The following is a 13,295-nucleotide window of genomic DNA, read 5'->3' on the forward strand; positions in this document are numbered from 1 at the left end:
TCCCTCCATGCTAGATTTGATATTTACCAGGAAGGAGGAAGAAATATTTGACAAACAGTACCTTCATTTTTGGGTAAAAATGACCATGTCTTTTTGGGAATAAAATATGCAATGCTTTATAGTCTGGAAGAAAATAAGGTGGTTGAAGCAGTTGAAAAACCTGACTTCAGGAGAGGACATTATGGCGACCTTAGAATTTTTGTTAGTGAGTATAATTGGACAGACTTGTTGCTAGGCAAGGAAGTGAATGAGATGTATGTCAAGTTTTGTGAAGTATATGATAAAGGCACAAAAAAATTTATACCAAAACAGAGATGCAGAACTAGGAAACAGGATTGGTTCAATAGAAATTGCGAGAAGGCCAGAGACCAAAAGACATAAAAATGGATTCAATACAGGAAGAGGCCAAACCCCCAAAAATACCAGCGATACAAAGATGCGAGAAACAACTACATGGCAGTGAGGAGAGAGGCAGAAAGAAGTTTTGAAAAAGGGATTGCAGACAAATGTAAAACAGAACCAGGTATATTCTATAAATTCATAAACAACAAATTGCAGGTAAAGGATAATATTCAGAGGTTGAAAATGGGAAATAGATTCACAGAAAATGAAAAGGAAATATGTGAAACATTAAACAAAAAATTCCAAAGTGTGTTTGTACAAAATGAAGTCTTCAGGGAACCAGACACAATAAGAATTCCAGAGAACAACATAGAGCACATAGAGGTGCCTAGAAACGACGTGGAAAAAATGCTCAAGGAGCTAAGTAAGAACAAAGCAGTTGGTCCAGATGGAGTTTCACCATGGGTTCTAAGAGAATGTGCACCTGAGCTCAGCATTCCACTTCAACTGACTTTTCAGGCATCCCTGTTTACAGGAGTTGTAGCTGATGTGTGGAAAAAGGCTAACATAGTTCCAATCTACAAATGTGGAAGCAGGGAAGACCCCCTTAATTATAGACCTGTATCATTGACAAGTGTAATAGTCAAAATATTGGGGAAAAAAGTAATTAAAGCTAAATGGGTAGAATACCTGGAGAAAAACAATATAATATCAGACAAACAGTATGGTTTTCGATCTGGAAGATCCTGTGTAACGAACTTAGTTTCTATGATCGAGCCACAGAGATCTTACAGGAAAGAGATGGTTGGGTTGATTGCATCTATCTGGACCTAAAAAAGGCTTTCGACAGAGTTCCCCATAATAAGAGGTTGTTCTGGAAACTGGAACATATTGGAGGGTGACAGGTAAGCTTCTAACATGGATGAAAAATTTCCTAACTGACAGAAAAATGAGGGCCGTAAACTGAGTCAAGATATCAGATTGGAGGAATGTCACGAGTGGAGTACCACAGGGTTCAGTTATTGCACCGGTAATGTTCATTGTCTACATAAATGATCTACCTGTGGGAATACAGAATTATATGAACATGTTCGCTGATGATGCTAAGATAATAGGGAAGATAAGAAACCTAGATGATTGTCATGCCCTTCAAGAAGACCTGGACAAAATAAGTATATGGAGCAACACTTGGCAAATGGAATTTAATGTGACTAAATGCCATGTTATGGAATGTGGAACTGGAGAACATAGACCCCACACAACCTATAAATTATGTGAGTAATCTTTAAAGAATTCTGAAAAAAAGGGATCTAGGGGTGGTTCTAGATAGAAAACTGTCACCTGAGGACCACATTAAGAACATTGTGCGAGAAGCCTATGCTACACTAATTTCAGAATTGCTTTTAAATACATGGATGGAGAAATACTAAAGAAATTGTTCACGACTTTTGTTAGACAAAACTGGAATATGCAGCGGTTGTATGGTGCTCATATCATAAGAAGCACATCAACAAACTGGAAAAGGTGCAATGATATGCCACTAAGTGGCTCCCAGAACTGAAGGACAAGAGCTACGAGGAAAGGTTAGAGGCATTAAATATGCAAAAACTAGAGGATAGAAGAAAAAGAGGCAATATGATCACTACGTTCAAAATAGTAACAAGAATCAATAAAATTGATAGGGAAGAATTCCGAGACCTGGAACTTCAAGAACAAGAGGTCATAGATTTAAACTAACGAAACAAAGCTGCCGGAGAAATATAAGAAAATTCACTTTTGTAAACAGAGTGGTAGACGGTTGGAACAAGTTAGGTGAGAAGGTGGTGGAGGCCAAAACCGTCAGTAATTTCATAGCGTTATATGACAAAGAGTGATGGGAAGACGGGACACCACGAGCGTAGCTCTCATCCTGTAACTACACTTAGGTAATTACACATCCCTCACTACCTCTCCTCCACTGACTGGACTGGACTGACTGACTTGACTGACTTGACAGCTCCCTCCATGCCTGCCTTTGGATAACTTAAGTTTGCAAACCAAGTGGTTGTCTGTACAAACATTTTTGGAAATGGTCACTTTTGGACTCACGCGGTGAAAAAGTATGTTAATCCAGAAAACCGGCTAATCTGGCGTGGGGTCCTACCCATATAGTCCGGATTAGCGGGTTTATACAGTAATCTGCATAAGATGACGGTCCCAAAACAACAAGGAAAGGAAGAAGAGGACAACCCTATCAGAGACCTACGAAGGGATAAGAAATAACGGAAGGACCGCCAGGAAACTTCATACTGCTACAGAGATGAAGCATGCAGGTGGGACACCATTAACAAAGCCACCTGATCACCATACAAACGGAGATAGACCCACATCAAAAAGACCAGACATGAAGACTCAAGGAGAAGATAGAACCAGCTACGTAACGGACCGGTCCGATCTACTGAAATCGGCAGAGCCACGGGAAGACCCGCGGGGTTCGGACATCGAGCAAGCAGCACCTGAAACCAAGGCTGGGCCGGCCACCAAGGAGCTAAGAGGACTACTCTCCCTTGGTAGTCTCCAAGCGAGTTAGGACCTGGAGTAACAGCTGAACCAGGGTGAAGAGGTAGAGGAAACCCCACCTTGACCAGTCCTGCCTGAAGGCGTCGACCCTGACAGCCTTGCAGTTGGGGAAGGGTGCCACATATAATGGGAGGCGCCCCAACCATGCAGATGCAAAGAGGTCCACCTCCAGGAGCCCGTATGTCCGGCAGAGCCAATTGAACGAGTCAGCGTCGACTGTCCATTCCGTGGACAGTGGAATGAACCAAGACAGGCCGTCCGCCAGGACGTTGGACACCCCCCTGAACGTGAACTGCCAGGAGAGCCGAACACTGAGAACTCAGCAGACGAGTCAACCGAAGCGACCAGCCCCAATGAGCCAAAGACCACATCGAACCCCGGCAATGAACCACTGGGGAGCACTCCAAATGGAGCCTGACCATCAATCCGCGAGCAACTTGAACCCTACGAAGTGACAGCCACACCGCCGCGAACTCCCACACCAAGCGGTGGGTCAGGAAGGAAAGACCTCACCGCCCCTGACTGGTCCTCTGAGCACTGGTCACAAAGCCCCCAGACTAAAGACAATGCGTCCATGAACACATTGAGCGAGGGCTCGGGTAGGCAGCAAGGCAGTGAACCCCCGAAAAACCCAAAGAGGAAGTCAGCGACTCAGCAACTGATGCAAGGCCCCCAGAGGCCAAACCCAGCAATCGCGAGAGAGGCCAAAGGGATGACCCCAAAGGAATCAGAACAGCCAACGAAGCCAAACCCAACCCGGTGGGTAGACCATCACTGCTAAGCTCAGACTCCCGCACAAACCCTCGAGCAACCGCCGGGTGACCCGGGAGCCCCCCAGAAACAGGCGAAGGCGGGACTGCTGCCAAAGGGCCTCCGGAGGAAGAGACAAGGAAGCACTCCGAGAGTCCCACACAAGACCCAGCCAAGACCGAACCAGATGGGACTTCTCCAGCTCACCAGGAACCCGAATCAGGCGAGCTGGGAAAAAACAAATCCCTGGCGAGCAGACATGCGGACTGGCTGGGAGCCAGTCCACATGTCACCAGCACCAGCCAGTCATCGAGGTAGGCCAAAACCCGAACCCTTAAGAAAAGCAGATGGGCCACCACGACCTGGGTAAGGCGTGTGAACACGCAAGGTGCCAGATTCGAGCCGAATGGAAGGCAATGAAAATGGTAAGCCTGATGCCCCACAAAAAAACCAAGCCAGTCCCTGAACCCCAGATGAATTGGGACATGCCAATATGCATCCCGGAGTCAAGGGACACCATCCAAGTGCCCGGCTCCAAGAAAAGACAGACCTGGGACAGGGTAGACATCCGAAAGGAGGGGCAGGAGACCCAAGGGTTCAGACAGAACAAGTCCAGAGTGAACTGCAGGTCTGCACAGTCCCGTTTCAGAACCGGAAACATGCGGGACCCACCTGAGGGACCCACCCACCAGCCCTGAACCCCCTAAAGGAGGAGAGGCCACCCAACACCACCGCAGGCCATCAGAAACAATATGAAAAGCCCATTATGAGCAGAGCGATCACGCTAACCAGCCATCGTCAGTTCTGAAGGCTGTGTCATCCCCAAAACTGGCACCACTGGCCTACCATGACAAGAGGAACCCTAAGCCCTGGCACAACCCTTCTGGGACGACCTCCCCACAGGCCCCCTGGAGAACAAACAAGTTCGATATGGGACGGCAACCGGAAAAAGCTACCTGAAGATACTGCACCACCGCAGACTCTGCAAACAGCAAAGGACAAACAGGCAAAGAAACCTAAGAACCAGAGCCCAAGCTGATTCCACGGATTGAACGATCACTGCCTGCCGACATGCGAGATAAGAAACAAAAAACAGACACCACATCCCGCAGGATCAATGCGAACAGCTTCAACAGGGCAGACGATGCCCGCACTACCAAAACCAACCCAAAACCATTAGACCCAGGATCGGTCCCAAGTGCCTCCATGTCCTCCTCAAGTCAATTCAAAGACCACTCGAGAAGGAAAAAGAACCGCAAGACCAACACCAAAAGGCTACGGGCGCAAAAATCCTCAGCAACCAGGGCAGTTAAAAGGGTGAGAACCTGCATTGTGAAGCTGCACAATGCCGCCATCCCGAGGAAGGGCAGGGGCGAACAAGCACGCATTGAGGTGCTCAAAGTTGTCCCCCAGGTAAACCTGAACCACCATAAGAGCCTCCTGCACCTCATGAGGCAGGATGCAAGAGGCCAAAAACCTCCGGAAGGACTGGACTGAAGCACACAAGGAAACACAGAACCGAATCTGGGGAGGGGTCGACACCATATCAAACTCGTACAGGGAGGGAAGATAAGAAAACCCAACCCCCTGTAACAAGCCCTGCCCAGAGAGTACCAAAAACCAAGCGGGGTGTAATGGGCCCAAGCCTCCCAAGTCAACCCCTCCACCCGCCCCGGGAGCCACCACATCAGGACCCGGGGCTGAGCCGTCCTCCAAGCCCCCTGCCTCAAAAGAAAAGGCAGAAGCCGCCGGAAAAGCTGGAACAAAGAGGGCCCACTGGTCAATCCCAGAAGCACCAGCTGAAGGAACAGGCTTGAATGCCTCCATCGTCACACAGGAAGGGGCATCCCCTGAAACTGTCAGAAGTCTCAACACCAACTAAACCCTACCCCGACTCTGAAACTCTCAGACGCATCGGAGCCAGAAGCAAGGGGGAGGGGGGAGGAACAAGACGAACAACAGCAGGGGAAGGACAAGGGGGCACTGACGAAACCAAAGTCGAAACGACTAACACCCCCAAATCTGGGTCCCTATAACCAAACATGGGGCAGTCTCAGGGCTTCCGGGTGAGCATCCAACCTAGCTCATTGCATCAACCTAAAACGCGCATGCAATGCCGTAGCTGCCTGCACCCGAAGATCATTATCAGTGGACTGGGTGTATTGGAGTACAAACAAGGAACAAAACTCGCAGAACTCCAGGTTGAAGGTGTCACCGACCCAACAGGCAGCATGACGGAGGCACAAACAGTGAATGTCACCCTGAGATAAGGAGACAGAGCAACCTTTAAAACTCGTACAAAGCAAGATGGGACTCGAGGGACGCCTCCATCAGACCACTGAGCCACATGGGGTTTTCCAGGGCCCTTTGTCGTATATTCTCACTAAAGGAAGTCTAGACTAAGTACTGCTAACCAGCGCCAAAAATTACCAAAACAAACTCCAAATTGCTGAACCCCCGGGACATGTACACTCACGGGTACCTAGTAGAGGACCACCAAGATATAATTGGGTGAGGACCAAAACCAAGGGGCAGACCCCCCACCAGGCAGGAAAACAAAAACAATAAAAAAACAAAAAATCTCGCAGGAGCACAACGTGCCCAGGCGGAACAGAGCCGGCCACTATGAGTAGGTGACAACTAGCTGCACAATACCTTGCATCCCAACCAGTGACGAAAACTACCTCCTTCCCAGAGACAAAGAGGGGTGCATGAAGCACCCCAGCTGACTCCAATGGAGGGTAATCATCACGCAGCAAAAGCCTACAGCAGCAGTAGACCCCAAAGGTGATTTGTGGAAGGTAGCCCCAAGCTCCATGGGCAGTACTTACAGGCAGTACTCTAGGGCTACCTTCCTAGGGAAGGTAACCCTAGGTGCAAGCAGACCGAGTACTGGTAAAAGTACTCCTGGCTCGCACACCACCACAGGACAGGACCACATCACAAGGCACAACACTGGAAAATTCAGAGCCAGAGTCGCACAACCGTCCAGGAAGCACATCAGCCACAGAACTGGTGTGTGGATAGCCGGCACGGGGGTCTGGGGCTCCCCTACTCCCTCCCGGGGAGGGGGGGTTGCTGCGCAGACGGCGGCACGGTGAAGGTTGTGACATGTTCGTTTGCTCATTTTTCATTTGGGGAGTTCTGTCCAATAGTTCGGCTTCCAGTAGCAATCTTTTAACCAGAATAGAGGTTTGTTTTGGGATGCCTACTTTTCTGGGTGCATTACCCGGTCGATGGCAGATATAGAATGCTTTCAACCACACGGGGGTTTCTTTAGGCCATTGCTCGTCGTGCCTTTCTGAGGGGAGGCTTGGTTCTGGCTCGTGGTCCCCATTAGGCCTAGAACTCCATTCGCTTGACTGATGCTAGGGTCTAATACATTCATATCAGTCCGGATAGCTTCGTGGAGCCGAAGGGGCTTCCCCCCAGAAAGTTTCCTATATATAAAGTCTACTCTCATCTTGATGTGTCTCTATGTCAAAAGTGTTTATATAGAGGCAATACTACACACAGTTGGGTGAGAACAATGTGACCTTCAGCAATCGTACCTTCACTGAGGTGTGGACAGTCTTGACATCTGGGAAGTGCGTCTGGCACTTCTGGAGCCAATCTTCTATCTTCATGCTGCACTCATCAGCTGTGTCTATGGTTGTGTCAACCTCCTGTGGGGTGTTGACTGTGTCGAGGCTCCCCAACATGGCCTGCAGCTGAGTCTTCCCTTCCTCTCCTTGTGTTGTCATATTCACCACACTGGTATCCTCCAGTTCCAAAAGCTTCATTGCTGACTTGTTCTGCTCTACCAGAGCATAGAGTCTGTCCTGGAGCTGGAGGTGGTGAGTCTTCCAGTCCCCCAGCTGCCCCTGGTACTTCCCCAGCTGGGACAGTACCTCTTCACAGCTAGTAATGAGGCTGCTGATGATGCTCTTCTGCTCCTGCACCAGGGAGCGTAACTTCTTGCTGATTCCTCTCGCAGGAGTTTTAATGGGTTTTGCTGGTACTGTTACCCCTGGCACAACCTCAATACCTTTTAGTTTTCTGATAAGGGCCTCCATACCATAACTGATTGGGAACTGAGTAGCAGCTGTGGCAGCGTGCTGGGCCCGGCAGCTGGGGCAGGTCACCTGACCATTCTTGATAGCATTGTCAATACACTGGGAGCAGAATGTGTGGCCGCACGGCAGTGTGCGAGGCCGTAGCTGATTGTCGCCATAATCGTTAAAACACACTGAACATTCCTCTGGCTTGTTATCCTGTGGAAAAGAATATTTGGTTAAGCTAGATGTAGTTGCAACAAAAAGTAATATTACAGTACTGTACTGTATTTTTCAATAAAAATTATATAATATTTACATAATTTCCTTGTACAGAGGAACCTCAATATTTGCACTGCTTCCAATTCCCACTTTACAGTATTCAGACACAGTGTTCATCCGTTTGCCAAGCGTTCAGAAGTAAACATGCATCCCTGATACTTCAGTTTCACCATAGCTGTTGTTCACTACACAACCCACTACACTTTTCTCTTGGATATTTTGGATATGTTTGATATTCTTAGTGTAAATAAGTCATCATGTCACTTATGAAGTTAGTGATAAGGGCCAAGCAAAAAAAAAAAAATGGTTTGAATCAAGACACAGATGAAGAAAGAACTCGTAGCTGAATATGAAAGTGGTGCCCGTGTGTCTGCTCTCGATACAGAGTTTGGTATTCCTAAATATAGTTCTCTAATAAAAGGAAGGTGTGCAAAATGGAAAACATTTTCTTGAAAATTATCACCCTGACAAACTGTGTTATAAACCTGTTGAAAGACATTGCCATGTCTCACTTTAGAAACATTTTAACCTCTGGGTTGCTCAGCTTCCAAATACGGCACCCTCCCCCCCCCCCCCCGCCAGTGCGCAGGAAATATATTCTCTGGATTTTTTTAGTGTCAAAAACCCTTCCCTGAGTATGGATATGTTAACAAAAAGTCGAAATTGTACTTTGGCTGCTATGGGGTCCGTAAGGTCGTGGTTGGTCATGGGAACCGGTCATCAACCAAAGGGAGCCGGTCGGCCGAGCGGACAGCACACTGGACTTGTGAGCCTGTGGTCCTGGGTTCGATCCCAGGCGCCGGCGAGAAACAATGGGCAGTTTCTTTCATCCTATGCCCCTGTTACCTAGCAGTAAAAATAGGTACCTGGGTGTTAGTCAGCTGTCACGGGCTGCTTCCTGTGGGTGGAGGCTTCTGACCACAGCACTGCTGTGGTCAGAAGCTGAACAGCAGTGCTGTGAGCTCATGCTGCGTGTGCCAGCCTTGGTTACTCACTCAGTACAGTACTGAGGCTCTCACACCAGGGAATGTTGCCCACGATTTTTTTTAAAGATGGCGTCTGTTTACAAGATCCCTTAGGAAGCTGATGTGAACCCCATGTAGCCATGAGAGTTTTGAATCATACGCTAAAAATATAAGATCCCCGGAGGCGCATTGCAAGCCCCCCCCCCCCATTGAGGGCCTGCAGGCATGTTGAGCAGTTGAGACGTTAAAGTGCTGACAAAATTAATCATCCTTGGACAAGTTTCTTGTAAGAAAAGCATCCAGTGAGTGTAATGAGGGAAACAGAAAAAGACAGAAAAGAGAAAGAATCCCAGAAGCACAACTACCAGAAGTTATAATGGTATGGGACTCCCCTACCAAAGAACATCTCTTCCTCTGCCTTGCCACCTTCCACATATGCCATCAACGTATGTCTAAGTGTTGGTAAAGTGTGTTAGCATTTATTTCATTTAATTATTGTATAACTATTTTTATTTTTGTGGTCTGGAACTGATTAATCCAATTTACATTATTTCATATGAGAACAAATTATTCGGCATTCGCACTTTTTGGCATTCGTCTCTCCTTCAGGAACCAGTTAAATCCGAATACTGAGGTTCCACTGTATTAGCTATTCTAAAACAGTGATTCAGTGAAGTTACAGTGAAGTGTAACACGACACATAAAAGTTGAAATGTAGGAATATTGCCATGTGAAAAAGTGGAGATGTATAAAAGTGCCAAAATAAGGCAACACCCTTGAATGTGTATACACTAGCCACGAGGTGACCAGGGCTAGAGCCGTCCTCAGTGAGAATATACTGTGAATTTATATTGAAATATGGGAATGGGAATCTAGAAATAAATAATAGAGTAAGTCAACAGAGGAAGCCAGAAAGTAAGCATAAAATTCCTTATGATAATGGATACAGCCAACCAGTCATTAATGGTTTAAGAACAAAGAAGTGGCAACAGGACACATCAACCCAGAGACCTGAGGGGAAGGTTACGGTCAACAACAGTGACTTGTACTCCTCTACATACGATAAGTACCTGTACATAAGGGTTAAGCATATAAATTTTAATATACATATACTGTAATATTAGAAATAGTAAAATACTGAGGACAGTTTACTAAATACTGAAATACTAAGGACACCAAATAGAAAACTGGCACCTCCACACTGGTGGTGATGGTGACCCACAGAACAGCCAGGGAGTGGAGCCACTCACTAAACTCCAGGTTGCCATCTACAGTATACTCTGGAACATGCAGCTGGGTAGGGTTTGAGATAAAGGGAATAGACAAACTGGTCTTGCATATTGAATGTTGTAATACACACTTTCAAGATTAGATAGGTACAAGAGGTTGGCATTCGTGCAAATATAGAACACTGGCAACCCCATTCCAAGTGCACTGCAAAACAGGACAAAACCAGCGTTGAATGTAATGAAACGCCATTTTCTGGGTGAGACCCGGAGGCTCCCCGGAGCTTTACCAGGCTGATATGCTACAGAGCACCACTTGGTTTCCGAACTTTAGTTATCCGAAACTTCCAGTTTCCCGATTGGGGTTGGGGAGTCATGCTACCCGAACAAAGTTCGGGTAGGAAGGGGTCCGCCAAGCGTCACGCCGGCTTGTGGTGGTGGGTGGGCGATGGTCCAGTTTGCCCACTGTGACTTCACAGATTCACGGCCTATTATTCCTATTATTTTGAATTGTCATAAGGCTGGAATGTTCATTCTGTGCTTTTGTTTTACATATCTGCACAATCAAGAAACATCTGTGCACCATGTTGGCTCCAAATGCACGCATTGCGTCAGTGGTGGGTGGATGGACGATGGAGCTTAGGTGGGAGGCAGTATGAATGAGGGGGGGGGGGAGAATCAGTGAGAGAGGGGGGGAGGTAGGGAGAGATGTTAAGAGGTAGGGAGAGATGCTAAGAGGGAGGGGGAGGTAGGGAGAGATGCTAGGAGGTAGGCAGGAAGGGATGGAAGTAGTGAGAATTAGGGAGGGAAAGGCAGGCTGGCAGGCACAGGCAGGCACAGGCAGGCAGGCACAGGCAGGCAGACAGGCAGGCAGGCAGGCAGGCAGGCTAGCTTGCAGGCAGGGAGTGAGTGGTAGTCACGCGGTTGAACCGCGTGACCTTGAGAGATGGGATGTAGGGGGCGGGTGGTTTGTTGGTGGTGGGGGTGAGACCGGCTCATTCCCGAAGATAAGCCTAACACACACTACCCGTTAGCATGATGGCAGGGAGGGAGGCAGGCTGGCTGGAAAGGAAGCAGGCTGGCAGGCTGGGAAGGAGGCAGGCAGGCAGGCTGGGGAGGCAGGCAGGCAGGCTGGGAAGGAAGCAGGCTGGGAAGGAGGCAGACTGGCAGGCGGGGAAGGAGGCAGGCTGGCAGGCTGGGAAGGAGGCAGGCTGGGAAGGAAGCAGGCTGGCAGGCTGGGAAGGAGGCAGGCTGGCAGGCTGGGAAGGAGGCAGGCTGGCAGGCTGGGAAGGAGGCAGGCTGGCAGGCAGGGAAGGAGGCAGGCTGGCAGGCTGGGAAGGAGGCAGGCTGGGAAGGAAGCAGGCTGGCAGGCTGGGAAGGAGGCAGGCTGGGAAGGAGGCAGGCAGGCAGGCTGGGAAGGAAGCAGGCTGGCAGGCTGGGAAGGAGGCAGGCTGGGAAGGAAGCAGGCTGGCAGGCTGGGAAGGAGGCAGGCTGGGAAGGAAGCAGGCTGGCAGGCTGGGAAGGAGGCAGGCAGGCAGGCAGGCTGGGAAGGAGGCAGGCAGGCAGGCTGGGAAGGAGGCAGGCTGGCAGGCTGGGAAGGAGGCAGGCTGGCAGGCAGGGAAGGAGGCAGGCTGGCAGGCTGGGAAGGAGGCAGGCTGGGAAGGAGGCAGGCTGGGAAGGAAGCAGGCTGGCAGGCTGGGAAGGAGGCAGGCTGGGAAGGAGGCAGGCTGGGAAGGAGGCAGGCAGGCAGGCAGGCAGGCAGGAAGCGATATATGGGTGTTGAAGTGAACCGTGAACCACGTGACCTTTGAGAGTGTGTGTGTGTGTGTGTGTGTGTATGGGTTTGGGGTGGGGGGTGGGGGTGGTGTGTCGGTGGTGGGGGGAGAGGGGGAGGTGTGTCGGTGGTGGGGGGAGAGGGGGAGGTGTGTCGGTGGTGGGGGGAGAGGGGGAGGTGTGTCGGTGGTGGGGGGAGAGGGGGAGGTGTGTCGGTGGTGGGGGGAGAGGGGGAGGTGTGTCGGTGGTGGGGGGAGAGGGGGAGGTGTGTCGGTGGTGGGGGAGGGACCGGCTGACTCCGTAAGCCTAACCACACTCCACAGACCTGTGACCCAGATTTGTTTCTTAAATGTACAGTACATCATTGTATATTTTAGGCAGGATGTTCCTGCAGGCTGGCAGGAAACATCCAGAGGATGTTTGCCAGACGTCTTAATAATCAGTTAGGAACAATTAAGGACTTTTATAAAGCGGATCAGGACTTCACTTATTGATGAGTACAAACAAAACACGGTCGCATTTACGCCATGAACCTGACGATTTTTTTCCCTAGAGTTTTTTCATAAATTTTTCGGAAAAATTTCTTTTTACATTTCTAGTTTATTTTTTCCCCTCTATTTCTCGTATACGAACTTGCATGTTAACCGACGGGTCTCGTCCCCAAGGGGTTCGGAAACCAAGTGGTGCTCTGTAATGTCAGACTTTGGCATCAGTCATGTGTATGGAGATCTAGGGCCTACCGGGGACCACGGCCAGAACCTGGCCCCCTCACAGAGGCAAGGGGAGCAATGGCCTATAGAAACCCCCGTGTGGTTGGAAGCATTCTATGTCTGCCATCGACTGGGTCAAGCATCCAGAAAGGTAAGCATTCCAAAACAAACCCCTATTCTGGTGAAAATTGCTACCTAAGGCCGAACTAGTGGATAGAACTCCTCAACAGAAAACAAGCAAACTAGTATGACATCATACGTCACCGCGCCGCTGTCTGCGCAGCTCCCCCCTCCCCGGGAGGGGGAAGGGAGAGCCCCAGACCTCCCACGCCGGCTATCCACCCATCAGTTCTGAGGCTGGATGTCAAAACATGCGAAAAACCACCGACCGGAGGGAGGGAGGGTTGCCGGGGAGCCTCCGGGTCTCACCCAGAAAATGGCGTTTAATTACATTCAACGCTGGTTTTCTGGTGGGAGCCCCGTCGGCTCCCCAGAGCTAACTACCCACAGAGGAAGGTCAAAGGGACGGAACCGGGAGGAAGACACCACGCACCCCCCATGGAAGCGAGACAACCAGCAGCAAACGCCAACCCAAGGCACCACAGCCCTGAAAAGTCCCGGGAACAACACGAGAACAACGAGCAGCAAGGTCCC

The 13,295-nt window shown here is 49.6% G+C and overlaps 1 protein-coding gene across 4 annotated transcripts in view; it reads right to left on the reverse strand.

The window, feature by feature from the left end:
• The window catches only part of LOC138371337 (tripartite motif-containing protein 59-like), a 395,572-nt gene that overhangs the window by 26,904 nt on the left and 355,373 nt on the right, over positions 1-13,295 (reverse strand). For all 4 annotated transcript variants that reach the window (XM_069336125.1, XM_069336123.1, XM_069336126.1 and 1 more), the window contains one exon: positions 7,203-7,904. In XM_069336125.1, the coding sequence (XP_069192226.1) occupies positions 7,203-7,904 (702 nt within the window). The remainder of the gene's footprint in view (positions 1-7,202; positions 7,905-13,295) is intronic.

This window comes from Procambarus clarkii, chromosome 35 (genome assembly GCF_040958095.1).
Source record: "Procambarus clarkii isolate CNS0578487 chromosome 35, FALCON_Pclarkii_2.0, whole genome shotgun sequence".
Lineage (NCBI taxonomy): Eukaryota > Metazoa > Arthropoda > Malacostraca > Decapoda > Cambaridae > Procambarus > Procambarus clarkii.